At 38.0% G+C, this 21,227-nt stretch overlaps 1 protein-coding gene across 11 annotated transcripts in view; it reads right to left on the bottom strand.

Moving 5' to 3' along the window:
- LOC120539084 (agglutinin-like protein ARB_02240) overlaps positions 1-21,010 on the bottom strand; it is a 66,834-nt gene extending 45,824 nt beyond the window's left edge. For 10 of the 11 annotated variants that reach the window (XM_039768820.1, XM_039768828.1, XM_039768827.1 and 7 more), the window contains exons 1-6: positions 20,962-21,010; positions 10,982-11,026; positions 8,630-8,659; positions 8,507-8,536; positions 345-377; positions 219-248 (exon numbers count right to left, since the gene is read on the bottom strand). In XM_039768820.1, coding sequence (XP_039624754.1) covers positions 219-248; positions 345-377; positions 8,507-8,536; positions 8,630-8,659; positions 10,982-11,018 — 160 coding nt within the window. In that variant the 5' untranslated portion in view covers positions 11,019-11,026; positions 20,962-21,010. The remainder of the gene's footprint in view (positions 1-218; positions 249-344; positions 378-8,506; positions 8,537-8,629; positions 8,660-10,981; positions 11,027-20,961) is intronic. The other variant, XM_039768821.1, reaches the window with a different exon arrangement.
- Between the last annotated feature and the right edge of the window lie 217 nt (positions 21,011-21,227).

Genomic DNA, 21,227 nt, shown 5'->3' with positions numbered 1-21,227 from the left:
TCCTAATTTACCCAAACACTTATGTCTGATGAAACTGACTACGTTAAGTATTTTGATTATTGGCATACTGCAGTGCTTTTGAAATTTAATGTCATTTTACTCAATTTTACCCAGTTTCACAAATAATTTATGATCATACTGTTTATAAAAATTATAGTATCATATTAATTTAGCAGCATACATTTCAATAGGAAATCTTTTTTTAAAACAGCAGTTACCTTTTGTGCTTGTACAGTAAAAGGACAATTCTGTGAAAAAAGATAAAATATATAATTAACATTGTATCATAAAAATGTAAAACAACCTAAGCTTAAATAGGAAATCTTTATTTTATCAGTGGTTACCTGTTGTTGTGTTTGCATAACTGAAGAACAGTCCTGTGAAAATAAAATTAAAATTTAATTCATGTTGAAAATCTTGTGGAAATACTTTGTACTAATGTGAGTGTAATTCACTTGATCACTTGATGTGCGCTACAGTAACATTACACAGGTAATTTACATAACTGGAAGATATTATAATGTTTATGTCAAGTATTCATAAACTTTCAAAAATTAACTACAAACAAACCTTTCAATATTTTGCCTGTGCAAAATTTGGAAAGTAAATGGTTATTTTTTCTCAAAGACAATTTTCAGTTAAATAAATGAGGATTCAGCAGTATTATCCAGGCAATTTATAACAAATTAGAAGACATTGAAAACTTTGAAAAGTGGAGATGTTTTTTGAATGATACTCAATAATCAGAAATGGCAACTGTAGATGAAAGTGATTTTATGTTATATTTCATGTTCTTTAAATTGTTAAAAGGATTATAGACCAATGTTTTCTTTGCTGTATGCTTCAACTTTAAGCACAGTTCTGTTTCATTTGAAACGAGCTTGTCTAAACATAAAACAAGAAGTGTTAGGCAGTGGCAGCAGACAGAAGGTAAATGTACTTTAAACAGCAAAATTATATTTAAAGAAAGCTCAAGTTCTAAAAATTATTTTCTGGACTTTACACGTGTGAAAGCAAAGCTCTTGCACCACTGCTTGTCCTCCCAATTCCAGAAATTCAGCAGTTTTTGAGTAGTTTAACAATTCTAGAGTGAAGATTACTTCCACTTCTTCACACCCTGACAAGTATTCATTTCTTAGCTAAAAGTAGAACTTATTAATATTTTTTATATTTTACTTTATTAAAATCAAAAAACATTCCATACATGCCAGTCAAGTTTAACTAAACTGGTTTGAAACAAATCGACCCCCACCCATGTGAAAGCACTTTCATAATAGTAAAAATATGCAAATAAATAAATTAATAAAACTAGAATAGAAAAGAAGGGAGAGAATTCACTTTCTCAATTTAAATGCTTATTCTAAAATGTTATTTATCAGATCCTCCAAGGTTTAGAAAAAGTTTTGTACAGATCCTCTAAGTGAGAATTAGATTTTTTCCAATTTCAAATAGTAATAATCAGAGGAAAAGGGCTTTTAAAGGAGGTGATCAGCATGAGCTCAAGCGCGTGCACAAGGAACTCCGATTCCAGCTCAGGTCGGCGAAGGAGCAGTACAGGAGAAAGCTGGAGCAGAATTTGCAGAGTAACAGCATGAAGGAAGTGTGGGATGGGATGAAGATCATCACCGTCTTCAGACTCGAAGCGGGGTGCCACCGTCGAGAGAGACATGAAGAGAGCAAACTAAATAAACAACTTCTTTAACAGGTTTGACCACCCTAACCCACTCTTACCTTGGAGTACTGTGCCCTCCACCCATCCTTCTGCTGATACTAGCATAGGAGAGACATCCCCACCTACAATTACAGCAGCCCAGGTGAACAGAGAGTTGAGGAGACTTGGTGCCAGCAAAGCAGTGGGTCCAGATGGAGTATCGCCACGACTGCTGAATGCCTGTGCGCCGGAACTGGTGAGTCCTCTACAGCGCATCTTCAACCTGAGCCTGGAATAGGGTATGGAGGAATATTTCGGACAAAATGAAATAAATAAATAAATGCGTAAATAAATAAAAGTACTGTGAAATGTGAGCATAAATAAATAAATGTGTCATGAAATGAGAGCCTTAATAAATAAATATGTCATGAAATGAGAGCATAAATAAATAAATGTGTCACGAAATATGTTTTTCGTTGCTTATTTATTTATTTCATTTTGTCCGTAACATTCCTACAAACCGTCATGAAATACGGCGTGAAATAAAACTGTCACTTTCACTCGTCAAAGTTGAGAGGGTGGGCTCTAACACGCCCTCTAGTTACTGATTGGTGAATCGATAGCACAAGAGTTAATTAGAAAAATGCTTACTACTGCCGATTAAATGGATTCTGCCGAAGATATTACGTATTTCAGAGAGAATTGAAGATTTATCGGAAGAAATTACAATGTTGGCGGCCCTTTTAGACTCCGATATAGATGAAACTGTTTTTGAAATTATCGAAGAACAGGTGGAACGGACTCTACTACACTCCAGTTCAGGTGATGCAGTTCCCTGCTCTGGACGCCCATCCTTTGACATTCCAGCTGAGTCAATAGAACACCTTGAAGAAACATTGTAATTTCTTCCGATAAATCTTCAATGCTCTCTCTGAAATACGTAATATCTTCGGCAGAATCCATTTAATCGACAGTAGTAAGTATTTTTCTAATTAATTCTTGTGCTATCGATTCACCAATCAGTAACTAGAGGGCGTGTTAGAGCCCACCCTCTCAACTTTGACGAGTGAAAGTGACAGTTTTATTTCAAGCCGTATTTCATGACGGTTTGCAGGAATGTTACGGACAAAATGAAATAAATAAATAAGCAACGAAAAACATATTTCGTGACACATTTATTTATTTATGCTCTCATTTCATGACATATTTATTTATTAAGGCTCTCATTTCATGACACATTTATTTATTTATGCTCACATTTCACAGTACTTTTATTTATTTACGCATTTATTTATTTATTTCATTTTGTCCGAAATATTCCTCCATAATAGGGAAGAGTCCTGAAGCTTTGGAAAACATCTTGCATCACTCCAGTCCCAAAGGTATCACGTCCTAGTGAGCTGAATGACTTCCGACCTGTTGCCCTGACGTCACATGTGATGAAGACCATGGAGCGGCTGCTGCTTCACCACCTGAGGCCACAGGTCTGCCATGCCCTTGACCCTCTGAAGTTTGCATACCAGGAGAAGGTGGGAGCGGAGGATGCCATCATCTATATGCTATACTGATCCCCCTCCCACTTGGACAGAGGCAGTGGTGTTGTAAGAATTATATTGCTGGACTTCTCTAGCACCTTCAACACCCTCCAACCTCTGCTCCTTAGGGACAAGCTGACAGAGATGGGAGTAGATTCATACCTGGTGGCATGGATCGTGGACTATCATACAGACAGACCTCAGTATGTGCGTCTCGGGAACTGCAGGTCTGACATTCTAGTCAGCAACACAGGAGCACCACAGGGGACTGTACTTTCTCCGGTCCTGTTCAGTCTATATACATCGGACTTCCAATACAACTCGGAGTCCTGCCACGTGCAAACGTTCACTGACGACACTGCTATCGTGGGCTGCATCAGGAGTGGGCAGGAGGAGGAGTATAGGAACCTAATCAAGGACTTTGTTAAATGGTGCAACTTAAACCACTTACATCTGAACACCAGAAAAAACAAGGAGCTGGTGGTGGATTTTAGGAGGGCCCAGGCCATTCCTGGACCCCGTAATAATCAGAGGTGACTGTGTGCAGAGGGTACAGACCTATAAATACCTGGGAGTGCAGCTGGTTGATAAATTGGACTGGACTGCCAATACTGATGCTCTATGCAAGAGAGAACAGAGCCGACTATACTTCCTTAGAAGACTGGCGTCCTGCAACATCTGCAATCAGATGCTGCAGTGGTTCTATCAGAGTGCCCTCTTCTATGTGGTGGTGTGCTGGGGAGGCAGCATAAAGAAGAAGGGCATCTCATGCCTGGACAAACTGGTGAGGAAGGCAGGCTCTATTGTAGGCACGGAGCTGGACAGTTTGATATCAGTGGCAGAGTGACGGGTGCTGAGCAGGCTCCAGTCAATCATGGAGAATCCACTGCATCCACTAAACAGTATCATCTCCAGACAGAGGAGCAGCTTCAGCGACAAACTGCTGTCACTGTCCTGCTCCACTGACAGACTGAGGAGATCGTTCCTCCCCCACACTATGCAACATTAACATTATACAAAGTTATTGTCTGTTTTACCTGCATTTTTATCTTTCTTTAATTTAATATTGTTTTTTATCAGTATGCTGCTGTTGGAGTATGTGAATTTACCCTTGGGATTTATCTATCTATCTATCTATCTATCTATCTATCTATCTATCTATCTATCTATCTATCTATCTATCTATCTATCTATCTATATATCTAATAACATCAGTTATCCACTGACTTAAAAGAAGTGAGTTAGGATTCTTCCAGTTGAGCATGATAAGTCTACGTGCCAATAGTTTAGTAAAGACAATTACAGTTTGTCCTACTCTACTTTAAGCCCATCTGGAAGTACACTAAACACAGCTGTTAATGGGTTAGGAGGGATTGTGACACCAAGGCTGTCTGAGAGTCATTTAAAAAATTTTGTCCAAAATTATGTTAATTTGTTGTACACCCAACACATATGGCCCAGTGAGACTGGCACTCAATTGCAATGTTCACAGGTTAGATCTTACCTAGGAAACATTTTGGACAATTTTAAATGAGAGAGATGCACTTGATATACCGTATTTACTCCTGTACCACGCTCCCTCGTGTAAGACGCGCACCCTAATTTTTACAAAGAAAATCGGGAAAAAATCTTTTGCCTCGTGTACGACATGCATTGTGATTGTATAGGAAGCGAGTGAGGTTGGAGTAAGACACCGACGTGAATAACTGTAATGGAGAATAATTATGTCTCATTTAATTCTTTCTGCACATGATGCAGTACCCCTACTACAGAACGTTAAGTGTTTGTCACACCATGCTGCGAAAGGTGGGAATGACAAATAGCCATGTGAAATGAGACAAGAAAGAACCGTATAGAGACAATCGGTAAAGGACTGTAACGGCAAGTGGAAAATTATTGTACTCACCAGAATATTCCAGTTTAATCATCATCCTCCGATTCACTGCTGGATTCTCCACCGCTACTGACATCCCATACGGTACACGGTACACCGCTGCTTCTCTCTGCCTCCCGTGTGTATCGGGACACTCTTGTCTCCGACTGCATTAACAGTAGTGTTTGAGGGGTTCTCAAAATTAACTGAAGTTTGATCAGCATTACCGATTTGCCCTATTAAATACATTTTCTGCTGCCTCAACTGAATAACGTATTTTTGGAAAGCTAGTAGCTTTTCTTCATATGCGTCCAGTAGACACTAAGAAATGGTCGTGCGGCATCTTATTAATAGGCCATTCCTTTTCATGAAGCGCGTAACCCATCTGCGGCTTGCTTTGAACTGAGTAATGGGTATTCCACGTTCTTTCGCTATATCACGAGCTTTCACCTAAATCATTTCCGTGGACACTGCATATCCAAGCTGACGCCTGCCTTGAATGTAATCAGCGAGTGCAACTTCAACTTGTGGGAACTGGGCATGTTTTTCGCGAAATGCCTGTCTGTTTATGTTGCATGACAAAAGTTTTTCTTTCTTCTGTCGCCAATCTCGAATACATGACTCTGGAACACCGTACTTGCGACCCACTGCCCGATTTCCTATCTTCTCTGCTTCCAAAATCATTTTTAGTTTCTCTCCCACTGTTAAGGAGCGTAAACGCTTACTATCCATGCTGAATGAAGACACCAAACTGATTCAAAAACAAACCTACCCCTCTACCATGTTCCTCGTGTATGACGTGCACCGGATTTTCTATTGCTCATTTTTAGGAAAAAATCTGCGCGTGGTACACGAGTAAATACGGTATAATTTTAAGTTGAGTAATTTTATGCTTTGTGCTTATGGAGCTCAAGTGAATTCTGTGCATTGCTACTTTCCATTCCTTTTCTCACATGTTGAGTGAGAGATCCTTTTCCCACTGTACTCTGGGATCTTTGAAAGGGAGGGACTTCAAAATGTTTTTATATATTACAGAAATGCTGTTTGAATCCTCAAGACTGATCAAAATTTCTTCTGGTATAGAGGTAGGTGTGAGGTGAGGGAAATTGGGTAGGTTTTGTTAAACAAAGTTTCTAATTTGAATGTAGTGAAAGAATTGTATTGCTGGAAAGTTAAATTTGGAGTGTAATTGTTCACAGGATGCAAAGACATTGTCTATGTACAGATCTCTTAATTGATTTAATCCCGGATGTTTTCCAGACATTAAAAACTGTGTACATTTGAGAGAGTGGAAAAAGGTGGTTATTGTGCAGAGGTGCCACAGATAAAAGCTTCTCTATCTTAAAATACTTCTTACATTGGTTCCATATTCTGAGTGAGTGAAATACTTATTAGGTTGTTAGTGTATTGACGGTGACTTGTACTTATTAGGGTACAAAGCAAGGAATATAAAGAAGTACTGCAGGATCTTATTTCTATTGTGGACCAAGTCTGTGTCTGTTCATCTAATTGTGTAACTGTCCAGGTTTTTATAGCTTGTATATTCACCACCCAGTAATAAATTTGAAAGTGAGGTACAGCAATGCCACCATCTTCCTTAGGTCTTTGTAGGGTCGCCTTTTGGATACATGGAGGTTTTGAATTCGAAATAAATGAGGTTATGGTTGAATCTCATTTCTTAAAAAAATATTTATTGATATATATTGGAATGTTTTGAAATAGATAAAAGAAGCTTAGGAAGGATATTCATCTTGACAATGTTAATTCTTCCAGCTAAAGTGAGATAAAGGGTAGATCATCTATGCAAGTCTTGCTTATTTTTTTCCATGCAGACAGATGAGCTTTATATTTACTGGTGATGTTTACCCCTAGGTATTTAAACTGATCTGCGATGATTAAAGGGAAGGAGTCCAATCTAATTTTGTGTGCTTGTGAATTCACTGGAGACAGCACACTTTTATTCAAATTAATTCTGAGACTAGAAATGTTTTGAAATTCTGTAAGTGCTGTGAGGACTGCAGGCACAGTATTTTGTCGATCAGATATATACAGTACCATATCATCTGCATATAGAGAAATTTTATATTCAAGTCCTTTTGTGATAATCTCCTTTATCTCATAAGCATTTCGACAGTGAGCAGCCAGTAGCTCAATGATGATTGCAAACAGCAGTGGTGACAAGGGACTTCCTTGTCTAGTACCCCGTTCTAGTTTGAAGCAGTCTGAGTTAATAGAAACTTAAGCTTCTGGACAGGTATACAGTAATTTGAACCATGCAAAGATGTTTGGGCCAAACCCAAAATTCTCCAATATAGTAAAAAGGTACTTCCATTCAATCATATCAAATGCTTTTTCTGCATCCAATGATAATATCTCCGGGGTGTTTGACTTTGTGGGTGAATATATCACATTAAACAGGCATTGAAGATTGGAAATTAAGAGTCTGCCTTTAATAAATTCAATTTGGTTGTGATATTACAGAAGGAAGCACTTTCTCAGTCCTTCTAACTAGGACTTTAGAAAGTATCTTTACATCATTATTCAAAAGTGAGATTGGTCTGTATGATGCACATTGCAATAAGTCCTTATTTTGCTTAGGAAAGACAGTAAGTAGAGCTTGATGAAAAGTTTGAGGTAGAATTTTAGCTTTAAGGAGAAGTTAAATGACTTCAGGTTTTCCTTTTCTTGTAATGCGTGTGTTGAGGTGAACTCTCTGAAGTGCCTGAGCTTCTCAACTATCTACCTTTCTTGAAAATCTCAAGTATGACAATTAAAACTCTTAGCATAAGAAACAGGATAAGGTTTTAGTATTACAATGTTTCCTTGAAAAAATATTCCTCTGAACCAGAGTAAACCTCTCTTTAAGTGTGAATACACACTATAGAATAATGTAAGTATCGAGAGCGTTGAGTGGGAGGGTAGAAGGCCCATGGAAAAATAATGGAAAAGAAAATAAGATTGCTTATGTGTTATGCAGTGGAAATGCCAGGAGGAAAAAACAACAAAATATTTAAAACTGAAAAAATAAAATTATGTCAGTAGGTATGTACAGAGTATTTAGAATGTCTTGCCTTAAACTCTGTTATTAAGCTTACATTTAATAATAATGACATTTTAGCAAAACTCTTATTTCAGATGAAAAGGATAACTTGATAGTATTTTTGATGATTTTCATACTGCAGTGCTTTTATAAATTAAATGGCAATATATTCATTTTGAAGAGTTATTTATCTGTCTATAATAATTACCATATCACACTATATAAATTTAACCACTTAAGTTTCAATGGATAGTGTTTGTATCAGTGGTTACCTGTTGTGATTTTAGAAGTTAAGGTTGATTTTATAAACATAAAATTAATAAAAAAATATATCATTCAATTAACATTATCAGTTCAATATATTATAACAACATACATTTTAATGGAAATATTTTATCAGTGGTTACCTGTTGTGTCTGTAGAAGTTAACAATAAGACTGAAAAGAAAATAATTTAATAAAACGTACAGTATTTTATCAATATCACAACATACATTTTAATGGGAAATCTTTTTTAAATTCATGCTTTACCTGTTGTGCTTGGAGAAGTTAAGGATGAATCTGTGAAAATAAAATCAAAATTATAAACTTACTTTAAAAAGTCTGAATTAGCTTAAGTAGCTAATGCCTTGCTTCATAAGTTAGAAGCACATTATATACAAGAATAGTTGCCTCGAATATTTGAAATATTAAAATGTTTTCTTCAATTTAAATGTTTTAAGTCTAAATATTCTCAGTTGTAATACAAATTTGTAATTTTTCACCCTATAATAAATGTCCATAAAGGGCTAGATTCGTACTAAACGATTTAAAATACCAAATAAACATGTTATCACTGACTTTGAAATAATGTAAAACTTTACCTAACATGCTTGTGTTTAAAATTTGGCATTTTTCACCTGGGAGTGACTGTTAAAAGGCTACAACCAAAGGTAAAGATTCAAATATCAACAATATTATCATATTTGTAATCAACAACATCAAATATCAAAAATTGTGCACAAAGAATATGGTCAAATAATGGCCTAAAAGTAAGTTTTATTTTATGTCTGTAGGGCACAAATTGGGGGAAAACCCTGGAAAGCATGATGTCTTGCGGAGCTGGACATCCAGATGAATCTCATTGAAAATTATATGTGGGGGTTTTCTAGTATCAGTGACTAAGAAAGCACAGGAAAAAAAAAAAAACTGAAATATTTTCAAAACTTTAATAGATAATTCTTATGAATATAATTACAGTATTATACAGATGTGGCAAATTTGTTAGTATTCCGCCATAAAAAATAATTCAGAATTGTCTCTGAAATAACTTGAAACGGACTAAAGTAATTGTCACCCTTTATTGTTTATTCCATATTTTACAAAAGTTAGACTTTGCTTTGGAGCTTTAATTCAACAGAATATTTTAAATAGTAGCACAAATGAAAACACTCATAGACAGAACATGATGGGACACTTAACCTTATATTTTATTGCATAACCTTTAGTGGCAATTACTGCCAACAAGCAATTCCTGTAGCTGTCAATGAGACTTCAGCACCCATCAGCAGATACTTTGGCCCACTCATCCTGAACAAACTGTTCCAGCTGTATCTGGTTTAAAAAATGCCTTCTCCAGACTGCATATTTTGTTTTTTTCCATAGATGTTTGTTAAGATTTAAATCAGTGTTCAGAGAAGACAATTTCAGAATAGTCCAGTGTTTTGTTCTTAGCCATTCTTGGGTGCTTTTAGCTGTGTGTTTTGGGTCACAGTTCTGTTGGATGATCAGTGACCTGTAACTGAGACAGAGCTTTTTGACAATAGGCAGTACATTTCATTCCAGAATGTCTTGATAGTCTTCAGATTTCATTGTTTCTTGCCAGATGCAGCAAAACAGCCACAAAACAAACCAAGCCTCCTCCATGGACCTTGACCTAGTAGTTCAGTTTGTATCTCTTCAGATGTTTTCCCTGGCTATTTGTCTGCCATTCTCACTATCCTTCTGCCCATTCCGGGGTTGATTTTCCATTTGCAGACACATCAAGAAGGTTGTCTACAGTCCCATGGACCTTAAACCTCCTAATAATATTTCTCAAACATTGTCACAGGAACATCAAGCTACATGGAGTTGTTCTTGTAGCCTTTGACTTTAACTTGCTTGTCTAGAATTTTCCTTCTGATCTCCTCAGACAACTCTCTCCTTTGTTTTTGCTGCTCTGTGTTCAGTGTAGGATGCAAGATAATACCAAGTGACAGTTTTTATCCATTTAAGTAGGCTGAGTCACTGATTGTACAATTGGAGACATGTATGATACTAATTAAAGAAAACAGCTAGTTTGAAAAATCATTTGAATCCAATTATTATTATAATCTTTTCCAGGGATACCAAGCAATGTGTCCTGGTGTGGCCTTGCTTTAGTTAAATGGACAATTGTCTTTTATTTAATAATTTTCAGGAGGAATACAGCGCTTTTTCAATGCACTTTGAAGATACCAACAAATTTGTCCACATCTGTATAAAAATAACCCCAGCAGTGGTTTACAATGTAAAGACTGAAGAATCTGGTGGTATGTATTTCAGGCAGAAGCCCTATGGGTACAGCCTTTGCAGTGCAGGATTTCTCTACAATTCCATACACACCTTTTTAACAGGTTGCCTCCAAAAGTGTATTCACATTTGAGAATCACATTTGACCCCGCAAGACTACCAGAACTGTGACTTTGTCCATGTTTGTCTGTTAAAACTGACCAGGTGGGGCCAGAACGTTCTACAGGAATTCTGCTGAGTGGCATTTTTTTTTCTCCTTCTATACTGTCAGCTAGCAATACCTCAGTTATTATGTTTATAGATTTATATTGTTATTAGTTTAAAATTGTATTTATGTACGAAATAAAGACTTACATATCAGTACAAGTAGGATCAATGCTGTCACCTTCATTTTAGTAACTGTAGAGAAAGGAAACACATAAAAGTTTTAATGTCAGTGATCTCAGGGATATCTGAAAATTTTCTTCGTGACCTTTTGAAAGTGGATTGACTGTATGCTTTTACCGTTCTCTTCATTAATACCTCTTAGTGTTACATCAAAGACCTCCTAAACCAAAAAAGTTTAACATCAACTTCAATTTTCTAGTAGCCCTTCTATTAATTTTTTAGTTGCTTGGAAACACAAACTGTTGCAAAAAATATAACATTCGGCCAATTAAGAAATGTTTTTTTGAATCAGTCCCTTGATTTAAAGATTTAAAAACAGTTAGGTAAAATTACAAAAGATTCATTTTTCCCCTCTTCTGTTTAATATAGTAAAATAAAATTTCTCCATTAAATAATACAAAAAATCCCTACATTAAAAAAATAAATTCAAATAAAAGCTCTTTCCAGTCTTAATTCATCAGATTTGCAAGATTAAGAAAGATATGCAAGGTAATATAACAGTAATAATAAATCTAAATTATATGCATTTGATGATCGTTGTTTTTGTTTTGATTTGACTTTTCACATCAAAGAATTGTCCACCAAAAACATTCCAAATACCAACATTCCTATAAGTAACCTTATTACAGGCATAATCATTACTTAAAGATTCTAGAGAGTTTGATCATGATTTGGATAATTTTATCCATTTTTGATTTTTGATTTAATATTCAATTTTACTGGGGCTTTAGTTTTACTTTCCAGGCCAATAACTGATGAACAATTCTCATCATCACCCAGTATTGCTTGATTTGATCAATGAATGGTTCAGTTATAGTTCATTCTTAAACTGCCTTTACAGCTTTTCATTTTTGTTGGAGGCTGCGTCCCACTCAATATTGATGAGTTATCTTGGAGTTTCTATAAAATGGCAGAAAACCATAGATTTTTTTTTCAGCATCATGTTATTTCATCCAGTAGATGGAAGCAGAATCCAAATAGTTGCTCAGGCTTAACATGTCACCAAAAGCCTTATCAACTGTAACTGTATAAAATTCCAAGCAGGATGAAAGCAGTAGGCACATGTCTAAAGAGGATAGGTTTATTGCAGGGCAGGATCTCTGATACTCAGTCTTGTGAGCAATTAAACTGCAAGAACCTTTTTGAACTTTTTTATTGTTTGTTTGGATGATAAAGATTAGTTAAGCATTATACGTGTGTGACCCACAATTTTTGATACAACAGATTGACAAGGATGGCAAAGTTTGTCCTGCCTTCTCAAGCTGCATTCTTGCCAGTACCTGGTAAACCGCTAGTTCTCTGGAGCTGCTGGTGTCTTTCATTATAGACGTTCCTGTTGGTGGCCGGAATGAATAATGTTAATACAACAAGGAAAAGGGAACTTCTTTTACATTGCTTGGGAGTGGAAGGGCAGTACATTTTTTCTACCCTGCAACCGACTCTTGAGTTTCTTGCAGCCTTGGTGACAGCACTGGCTGGCCATTTTGGACCAACGCAGTGTTCTCCTAAGCCATTTCCAGTTTTGTCAGCATGCTCAGCAGCCAGGTTAGTCAATCATGCACTTCATCTCAGTGTTGTGTGAGCTTGTGCAACACTCTAAGTTCAGGACATTACAAGACGAGTTAATAAGGCACCAACTGATTGAGAAAATGTCTTGTGAACAGCTGAGAAAACGTTTATTATTGGAACCGAATATGGTATCATTAAGCAAAGCCATAGAGATTGGGGAACAAGTTGAAGCAGAGATTTTGGCCACATCTAAGTTGGCAGGCAAGGCAACAGCACCATCTACTGACACATCACTCCCAATGCTTGTGCAGACTGTAAAGAATGCTCCGCAAGTTCACCAACAGTGTTGTGGAAGCAGTGGCTCCCTCAGACATTTTACCAAATAACCAAAATATCCTACTCTCTGCCAGCACTGCAGAAATTGTCAAAAAATGAACCTTTTTACTTGGTGGTGACGCTCAGCTCCTAATTCCCCCCTTCCGAGACACCTCCATCTTCAACAATAATTAATTCAGTGTCCAGACCAGATAGCCTTTTCAAAATGTGTGCCTGTTATGTATCCTTCTCCCCTTGCTCACTGATACAGGAGCCAAGGTTTCTTTGTTCAATAAAGTGACAAATGACAGACATTTTTTTCATGTCCCACTTCAACACTCCTCTATATCACTTGCAGAATATGGCAATTTAAACATAACAGTGCTGGGTACTGTTTGTCTTACAGTACAGTATGAAGATCAAGGGCCTTTTGATTTTACATTTTTGTTACCACCTTGGGTGCAAATCTGATGGGTTTGGATCTGTTTTGAATTGTGTCATTTAAGTAGCACTGACATTATGCAGATAACATCACACTGGCAGCAGGATTTCCCAGTGTAGTTTATAGGGTTAGGCTGCATCACTGGGTTGACCTACAGTGGATAAATTAATTTCTTCATTTATGCAACAACTGGGGAGAGTGTCATTATCATTAAGAGAACAAGTTTCTCCTCCTGGAAGAGGACATTATTGAACTAGTGGATTTCAGATTTAGTTGTGGCAAAGAAAAAATCAGGGGTCTGCATCTTTGCATTGATCTGTATTCTGTAAATAAAGCATTCATTCCTAATAAATACCCTTTGCCATCTGCCGAGGAGCTGACCACACATATTCATGGATCTACAGTGTTCAGGAAACTGGACCTAAATCACAGCTATCTGCAGGCTACCCTTCATCCTATAATCAGAGATCTCACAGATTTTGTGACACACCACGGAGTCTTCCATTACAAGAGGATGCCTTTTGGCCTCAGAACAGCACCTAGCTGTTTCCAGAAGGTTATGTCTCTCTTGCTGGCAGGAATTCCAGGTGTAGCCATTTATTTGGATGGCATCATAGTGCATTTGGCCACCCTGGGTCAACATGATGAGCACCTTTCTCAGATGTTCCACCAACTCTTAAATCACAATGTCACCCTTAACTCAGAAAATAATCTTTTTGGGTGCACGAAACTGAATTTGTGGGGCATTGGCTCTCAGGGCAAGGCATCACACCTATAATGTTGAATGTGAATGCTCTCTGATCTCTTCCTGAAACTCAAAAGTTCTCACAACTGTCATCCTTTTTGGGAATGGCAGCATATTATCTTTACTTCCTCACACTGTTTGCCTCAACAACAGCACCTCTATGTTATCTCCTGAACATCATACTGTCAGAAGACAGTGGAGACAATTAAGCAGCAACTCACCAGTTCTCCTACTTTAACTCACCTTAGTCTTATAGCTCCCACTGTTGTGGCATGAGATGCTTCTGCTGTAGCATTGTGAGCAGTTCTTTCTCAAGTGCACAATGGCATAGAAAGGCCTGTCGCTTATGCTTCATGATTGGTATCTGTCACTGAACAGAAATATTCTGTTAGTGAAAGAAAAACGTTGGCCTGTATGTGGGCTTGTGAATTCTGGCACCTCTACTTGTATGGCAGGCCTTTTACTCACTATACTGAACACCAGACTATCACAGCACTGTTAAACATGAATGAGTCTGGTCATTAATCCCTCGGTTTTCTACGCTGGGCAGACCATCTGCACCATTACAATTTTTAGGCCTTTATCCACAATGCAGTAGCAGACCTCTTATCCTAGGCATGAGTGCCAGCTGCAGTATAAGCAGATTTGTGACACGGAGCCACACCTGACGTTTATGCTGCATTCTCCTGTCTCTTCTGATATCTCATTGGACCAGCTGTGCCAAGCATCTAGAGATGATCCTATTTTTTGTAAACTTTGCTCTTTTATTAGGGAAGGCTGGCCCACCGCTATAGAACAGGAACTGGTTCGATACTATAGAGTTAAGGATGATTTATTCTGTTGGGAAAATGTCTATATTGTTGGAGGCCATCGTACTCTGATACCAGCAGTGCTACAAGCTCAACTTTTGCGAATGGCACATAAGGGCAATTTGGGCATCATAAAGCTGAAACAGAATTGCAGGCATATTGTGTGGTGGCCTATAAACCGTTATGTTGAGATACATGCAAAAGACTGTACTGCCTGTCTCCTCAGTAGAAAATCTCCACCCAGAGCACCAGCGCCATTCACTCCTGTACATTGGCCACTTGCTCCCTGGAAGCACATTCAGATTGGCTTTTGCGGTGAATTACTTGGTGCCCCACACAATGCTTGCTGTCTCCTGATGGCATATGATCTCTATTTCAAATGGCCAGAAGCCCTGCCTCATGCAACTGTAACAACCCAGTCCATCATTAGGGGCCTGGATTACCTTTTGCTCGGTGGGCTCTGCCAGACATGATAACTACTGATAATGATGTTAGGCAGATAACTGACCATCCCTTTGGACCACCTTTGGGTAAAATTTTACCTCTGCCAACACATTCACAGACACATGTTACATTTCAACAACAGCATTTCATTCAGGCCAGAAAACCAAAACTACCATTGCTATAGGAACAAGCCTGAGTGTGTGCGTGGCTTCCTCCCCGCATCAGTAAGATTAGACCCTGTTGATCAAATCCATTGCTAATTACTCAGTGGCTTGGACCAGCTACTTTTTTTCCTGCAAGATGGTTCTAGATGTCTTGCAAACAGCCCGAAAAAGTCACACCACCTAGTCAGATTCATCATGATCCAAATATGCATTGCATGGAAGCCCCAAACAGTGACTGGAAATGGAATGACTGGTCCTCAATCACTACCACAGGCTTCCTCTGGGGTTTTACATTCATTTAGAAGATGTTATCAACTAGGGGGGGATGTGGTGTCTGGCCAGAAGCAGATATGAGGGGTTGTTGGGTTTAACAGAAACAAGAAAAACAGAAGTATTGTTTGTGTGGAACTTAATAAAGTAGATAAGCATTATATGTATGTGATACACTATTTCTGATATAACAGCCCCCTTGAACATCTGTTGTGTTGCCTTTCATGGAAGGAAGTAATTCCAGTCTTATTTTGTCAACTATATTAAGCAGGCTTTTCTTTTTGCTGTTTGAAGAGAACTGGAAATGTTGTGATAACTGACATTGCTTCCATTGCCTGTAAAAATCTCAACAAGTAACATCACCAGAGTTGCAGAATGTCTTTCCCTGATATTTGGGTGGGATTTGTTATTTATATTGGCAGCTATCCAAAATTTGATACCATATTTTTTGGTTTCTTGACTTGTACTGAGTGAAATGGCACCAATTTCTCATAACTAATTGTTCATCAACTGTTATGTTCTGCTTTTACTTAGAATACATGTTGCACTTCTTCATTAATTATTCCAAATGTATCATATAGCAGCACAACTGTAGGTATACAAAGTATACAGCCAGCATAAATTTGACCTGGAGAAATAAGAACACAAAAGATGACACATTGTGGACAGAGCAAGCCATGAGCATAGAGCACAGTGCTGGAAGGTGGCTCACTCATGTTTTTTACAGACAAGGCAGATCCGATAATGTCTGTAAATTCGAGAATTTTTCTCTAGCTGTGTATACACCTTCTGCCAAGCCATTATGATTGAATGTGAATCTCTACATGGGATTGTGTTTTCTGATTCAACACATGCACTATCATTTCAATATAACTGCAGCATCATATCCTAGTGCTTAAAGTATGGTTCAGTGCATTCATTCATTCATTTTCCACCACTTATCCAACTGGTCACAGGGACAACAGTCTTAGCAGTGAGATATGCCCCTTTTCCAGACCTCTGCCTTTGACCGACGCCCAGGTCACAACACACTCGGCCACTACTCCTCCTGCAGGTAGTGAGCCTACAGGAGGTGGTTCAATACAGTTGTCACATATATATGTATAAATGTGGAAATATCCAATATTTTTCCCAAATGGCTCTACATTCAATACAAAGTCAAAAATTCCATTGCTCCTTTCACTTTAACCTACTGAACTATATGTCAGTACATTCATATGTCACTATCAAAGAAACTTTATTATTTATTATAAAGCTTGTTTTTTTCATTTGTATACATTTTAGGGTATGATGTGTCTGTGAGAACATGGAGAGTAAGCCATCATCCAAAGGCTGTGGTCTTCACTTGCAGCTTGCTCCATCCACAATATGCCATGTGCCATCTTGTATGTTCTCCTTTCCCCTGGTCATACTGATGCTTACCGTGCCCTTTGTATTCAAAGAAAACATTGTGATGGCATTTCATATTTGTTTTTCACCTAACTGAAATCATTGTAGCGTTGACACACTTTTTCAGATTTAATGAAACAATGCAAATTATTATAAGTGTGGCATTTTTCTGTGATTATTTTGTAATTGTTTGATGAAGAGAGACAGCAATTCACAATTGAACAGCAATGTTCAGTAAGTTCTTTTTTTATCTTTTACTCTATTACCTTTTTATGTTTGATGGAAAAAGTGTTTATGACTTTTTTTTACAGTTCCAGTTTAATGTCCATCTAATTTGAAATGTATGTGGAGTTTGGATACTCCACCAGTCTTTGTGGCTTTTCTGTGTTCTAACAAAGTGTCTTTTAGGCTCATTAACTATCTGTATTTGTTCACATGCCAATGAAAGTGAATGTATGAGTGTGCCTAGCAAGGATCTGGTATTCTGATTCTTGAATCTTGGGTGATTTCTTAGGACCTTTGTAGAGTTAACTTTAAATTGTCAGAAAACACATAACCTAAGAAACAGGGTTATACTGTAGATGAAATGCTGAGAGTATCTTGTCCTAGCAAGAAGGACAGGTTGTGAAATTATAAATGGATTCCCAAGAGTAACTATTCTGGGGAGATTTTTTAATGGAGGAACAACTGAGGAAAGTATTTAATGGAACTAGGCAATCCGCAGCGTACCATACGCCGCATAATCAGGCCGTTTTTTTAATAATTTTTAAGCACAGGGAGAAAATGTAACATTTGCAAATCAGTAATGTAATAAATCAGCAAGAAAAGCAACATTGTAACAATGCACGGAACGAACCAATACAGAATCGTCCGTGCGGTGTAGCGAGGTGGGAGGGGGGTGTGTACAAAGTGCAGGAGCATCTAAGAAAACGCATGTTTGTTGCGGATGCGAATTGCTGTATGTAGCGTGTACAACACTTTGCTATGCTGCATGCGGTAGTGCGTCGTAAACAATAACTCGTTTTTTTAAAGACTGCTCACTTCATTGTGTTTTAACCTCTGTTGTAAAGGAATGTTTTAATGATCCCATGGGATACCCCTCGCAAACAGTTTTACACGCTTCATATGGAGATTCACCTCCGTGAGAAACATGCCTCTATTAACAGTCAACGTGTGGGAGGGGGGTGTGTACAAAGGGTAGGGACAAAAACAGTGGGAGCAAATGAGTCGCACTTAGTGGCAATTCCACGGTTTGCAGCCCGAATGGGGTTCAACGGCTTACCCACACCTAGAAACACACTCAATCTCATGCATAATTATTTATTGAATGGTAAACACTTCTGGAAAGACACGGTTGTCTAAAACAGGTTAGTGTGAGAATACAACAGTAAGTGAATGAAAAGATGGAACTCTGGAGAGAGCAAAATACAACACAATAGTGAACCCGCGGCATAACAAACGCCGCATAATTATTTATTGTTGGTTGAACACTTCTGGAAAGACACAGGGACACCCCTCGCAAACTGTTCTACATGCCGCATACAGCGATTCACATCTGCGACAAACAAAACTGTTTTACACACTGCATACAGCGAATCACATCCGCGACATGATTTTTCCTAAATGGTCCTGTTGCGTCCACCCTCGCACTCGAAGCATACACACTGCCTGCTCATGTGCCCGGTCGCAATCCGCGTCCAGCCTCGTTCTCAAAGCATACACACCGCCTGGTCATGTGTCCGCTCGCAAGAGAAACTCACGGAGAGCCGCCCACCAGCTGCCTGTGTGTGTGCCTCTGTCTGTCTCTGGCGCGGCTTTCTCTTGCGCTGCCTCTGTGTGAACCAGTCAGACACAGAGAAGGTCAGCTGCTGACAGAGCGTCTCGACTGTTGCAGGGCCTGCATTGGTGAAGCAGGTGAGACGGTAATGAAACAGAGGCACAGGGCTTATTGGTTTTTAAAGACTGATTCCTTCATTGTGCTTTAACCTCAGTTTTAAAGGATTGTTTTAAGGATCCCATGGGATACCCCTCGCAAACCGTTTCACACGCTGCATATGGCGATTCACCTCAGCGAGAAACATGCCTCTATGAACAGTCAACGTAGCTCGGAGGTACATGACATTAACCTGACCTGCACTGCATGTGGCCTCTACGACAGACGAACATAAACGACGCCATTTTTTCTGTGTCGTCACGTCCGAGTTGGTGGGTGTGGCCCTGCAAGTTGTCGTCATATCCAATGGTCTTGGAGTTGGTGGGCGTGACTCCTTCCTGTGTGCGCCATAGGTGTCTCACTTGTCGGGCTTAGTGAATCCACGCCCCTTCCGGCATGCTTTTCATGGTTGTCTTGCCTTAGTGAATTATATATATAGATAATAGTCTCCCAACACATTTGGTTATGTCTAGGAGGCATGTTACCTTACACAAGGCCCCTGCTATACATCTTTATATATAATACGCTACCGTGGCTGTTCGTTTATCTGTCCTGGATTTTAAATCACCTGTAGCTTTCAAACCATTTGACCTATTCACCTGAAATTCGGTACACATATACTACGTGACGTCTACTATCTGGTTTTGGGGTAATGATTGACCTCCAAGGTTATTCCTCTTTTTATTTTATTTTATTGTAGAATCAAATCTCGGCAGCGGCCAGCAGGGCAGTCATGTGGCGCATGCGTACAGGTGCCATTTTCATTCCGTACCACCTTCGCCATCACTTCCCCTACCCCTTCATTTCTTAAATCATTCTTGAGGCAGATTGAAGATTTAAGTGCAAGCTTAAGTGAAAAATTAAAGAAAGCATACTAAGTAATTGCAACACAAAAACTGACTTAATCAGTTGTAACGCAAAAAGATGCCTCACGAAAGAAGAGAAGAAGTGGGCCACTAGGGTGGAGAAAAGAAGAGCTGCTCAGGAAGCAACAAGCACATCAATCTCTGAGCAAATGAATGCTAAACATACAGAGAAAGAGTTTGAAAACTAGGTCGTGTATTCACTCATGTTATCATGCAGTGCGCCGTTACTGTTATTATAATAATCGGAAACAATTCAGATTAAAAAAAGCAAGGAATAGTTCAATAGCGTGGTAAGGAACTTGATTTAAAAGAAAGTGCTGTTGTCTGTTATTTGCAAAATCATAACAATATAGTAAATCTATTTTGCAGTCTTAGAAATAAGTGAATAAAATGTGATACAGTTCATTAATACTCTAAAACAGAAAACATCTGACAAAATGTGCAGTTCTGTGAAAAGTATATGACTTTGCATCTGCTAAAGATTTCCATTAAAGTCAGATATTATTCAGTGAGGTAGACCAAGAGCTTATCTGTCCAAGCATAAGTGTAAAAAAATTCACTAGATTGTGTGGTCTGTGTAAGAGCCCCATGTTGTTATTTTTTGAAACAGTTTGCATCTTCTGTCAAGGTACTTAACCCTAAACATGAAATACAGTAATTAAAGAACCAACATTAATGATTACAAATTTATATTGGAAGCCATTAAACTTTAGGTATTATAAATGCCATAAACCAAAGTATGCCATCAGTGTTTACTAATGAGGGAGTTCTGCTAGTTTACATAATATGTCTAATATTAATAATATGTTTAAACAGTAGCATCAGCTGTACTGCCTTAATCAAGTAGTATGCAAGCTCCAAAAAGCAAAAAAAGTATCTAATAATGACTTGGTTTAATTTCTCAGTTTTAAGGTAAAAGTTTCCCCCATTTTCACTGAGAGACATTTTAAAGAAATAGGTAGAAAAATGGAATATATAAAGAAAGAAAAGGGTACAGCACTTTTGCATGATACCCTAAATATTTTACTTACATTTTATTTTTCTTACTAATTTAATCTTACCTATTTATTGATTGATCGTCTCAAGCCGTGTGAAGTATGTGGCTTGCACTTTGCAGTATGAAACATAAACTTTCACAATGTTTGTTTTAAGAGCATGAATTTGCATTTGATTTGAGTAAATTTAATTTTACATTTCATCACATGCTGTCATTCTCAGAAGCAAGCAGTTCATCAGGTTTAAAATTAGCTTTACTGTATTGAAATTATGACTTTTAAGTTTATTTGCTTACTGCAGTCTACTACACAAATGTCATCCATTGGTCTAA

This window comes from Polypterus senegalus, chromosome 11, assembly GCF_016835505.1.
Source record: "Polypterus senegalus isolate Bchr_013 chromosome 11, ASM1683550v1, whole genome shotgun sequence".
In the NCBI taxonomy this organism is placed as follows: domain Eukaryota; kingdom Metazoa; phylum Chordata; class Cladistia; order Polypteriformes; family Polypteridae; genus Polypterus; species Polypterus senegalus.
The sequence above is the reverse complement of the archived record's forward strand: the minus strand, read 5'-3'. Positions and strand labels throughout refer to the sequence as shown.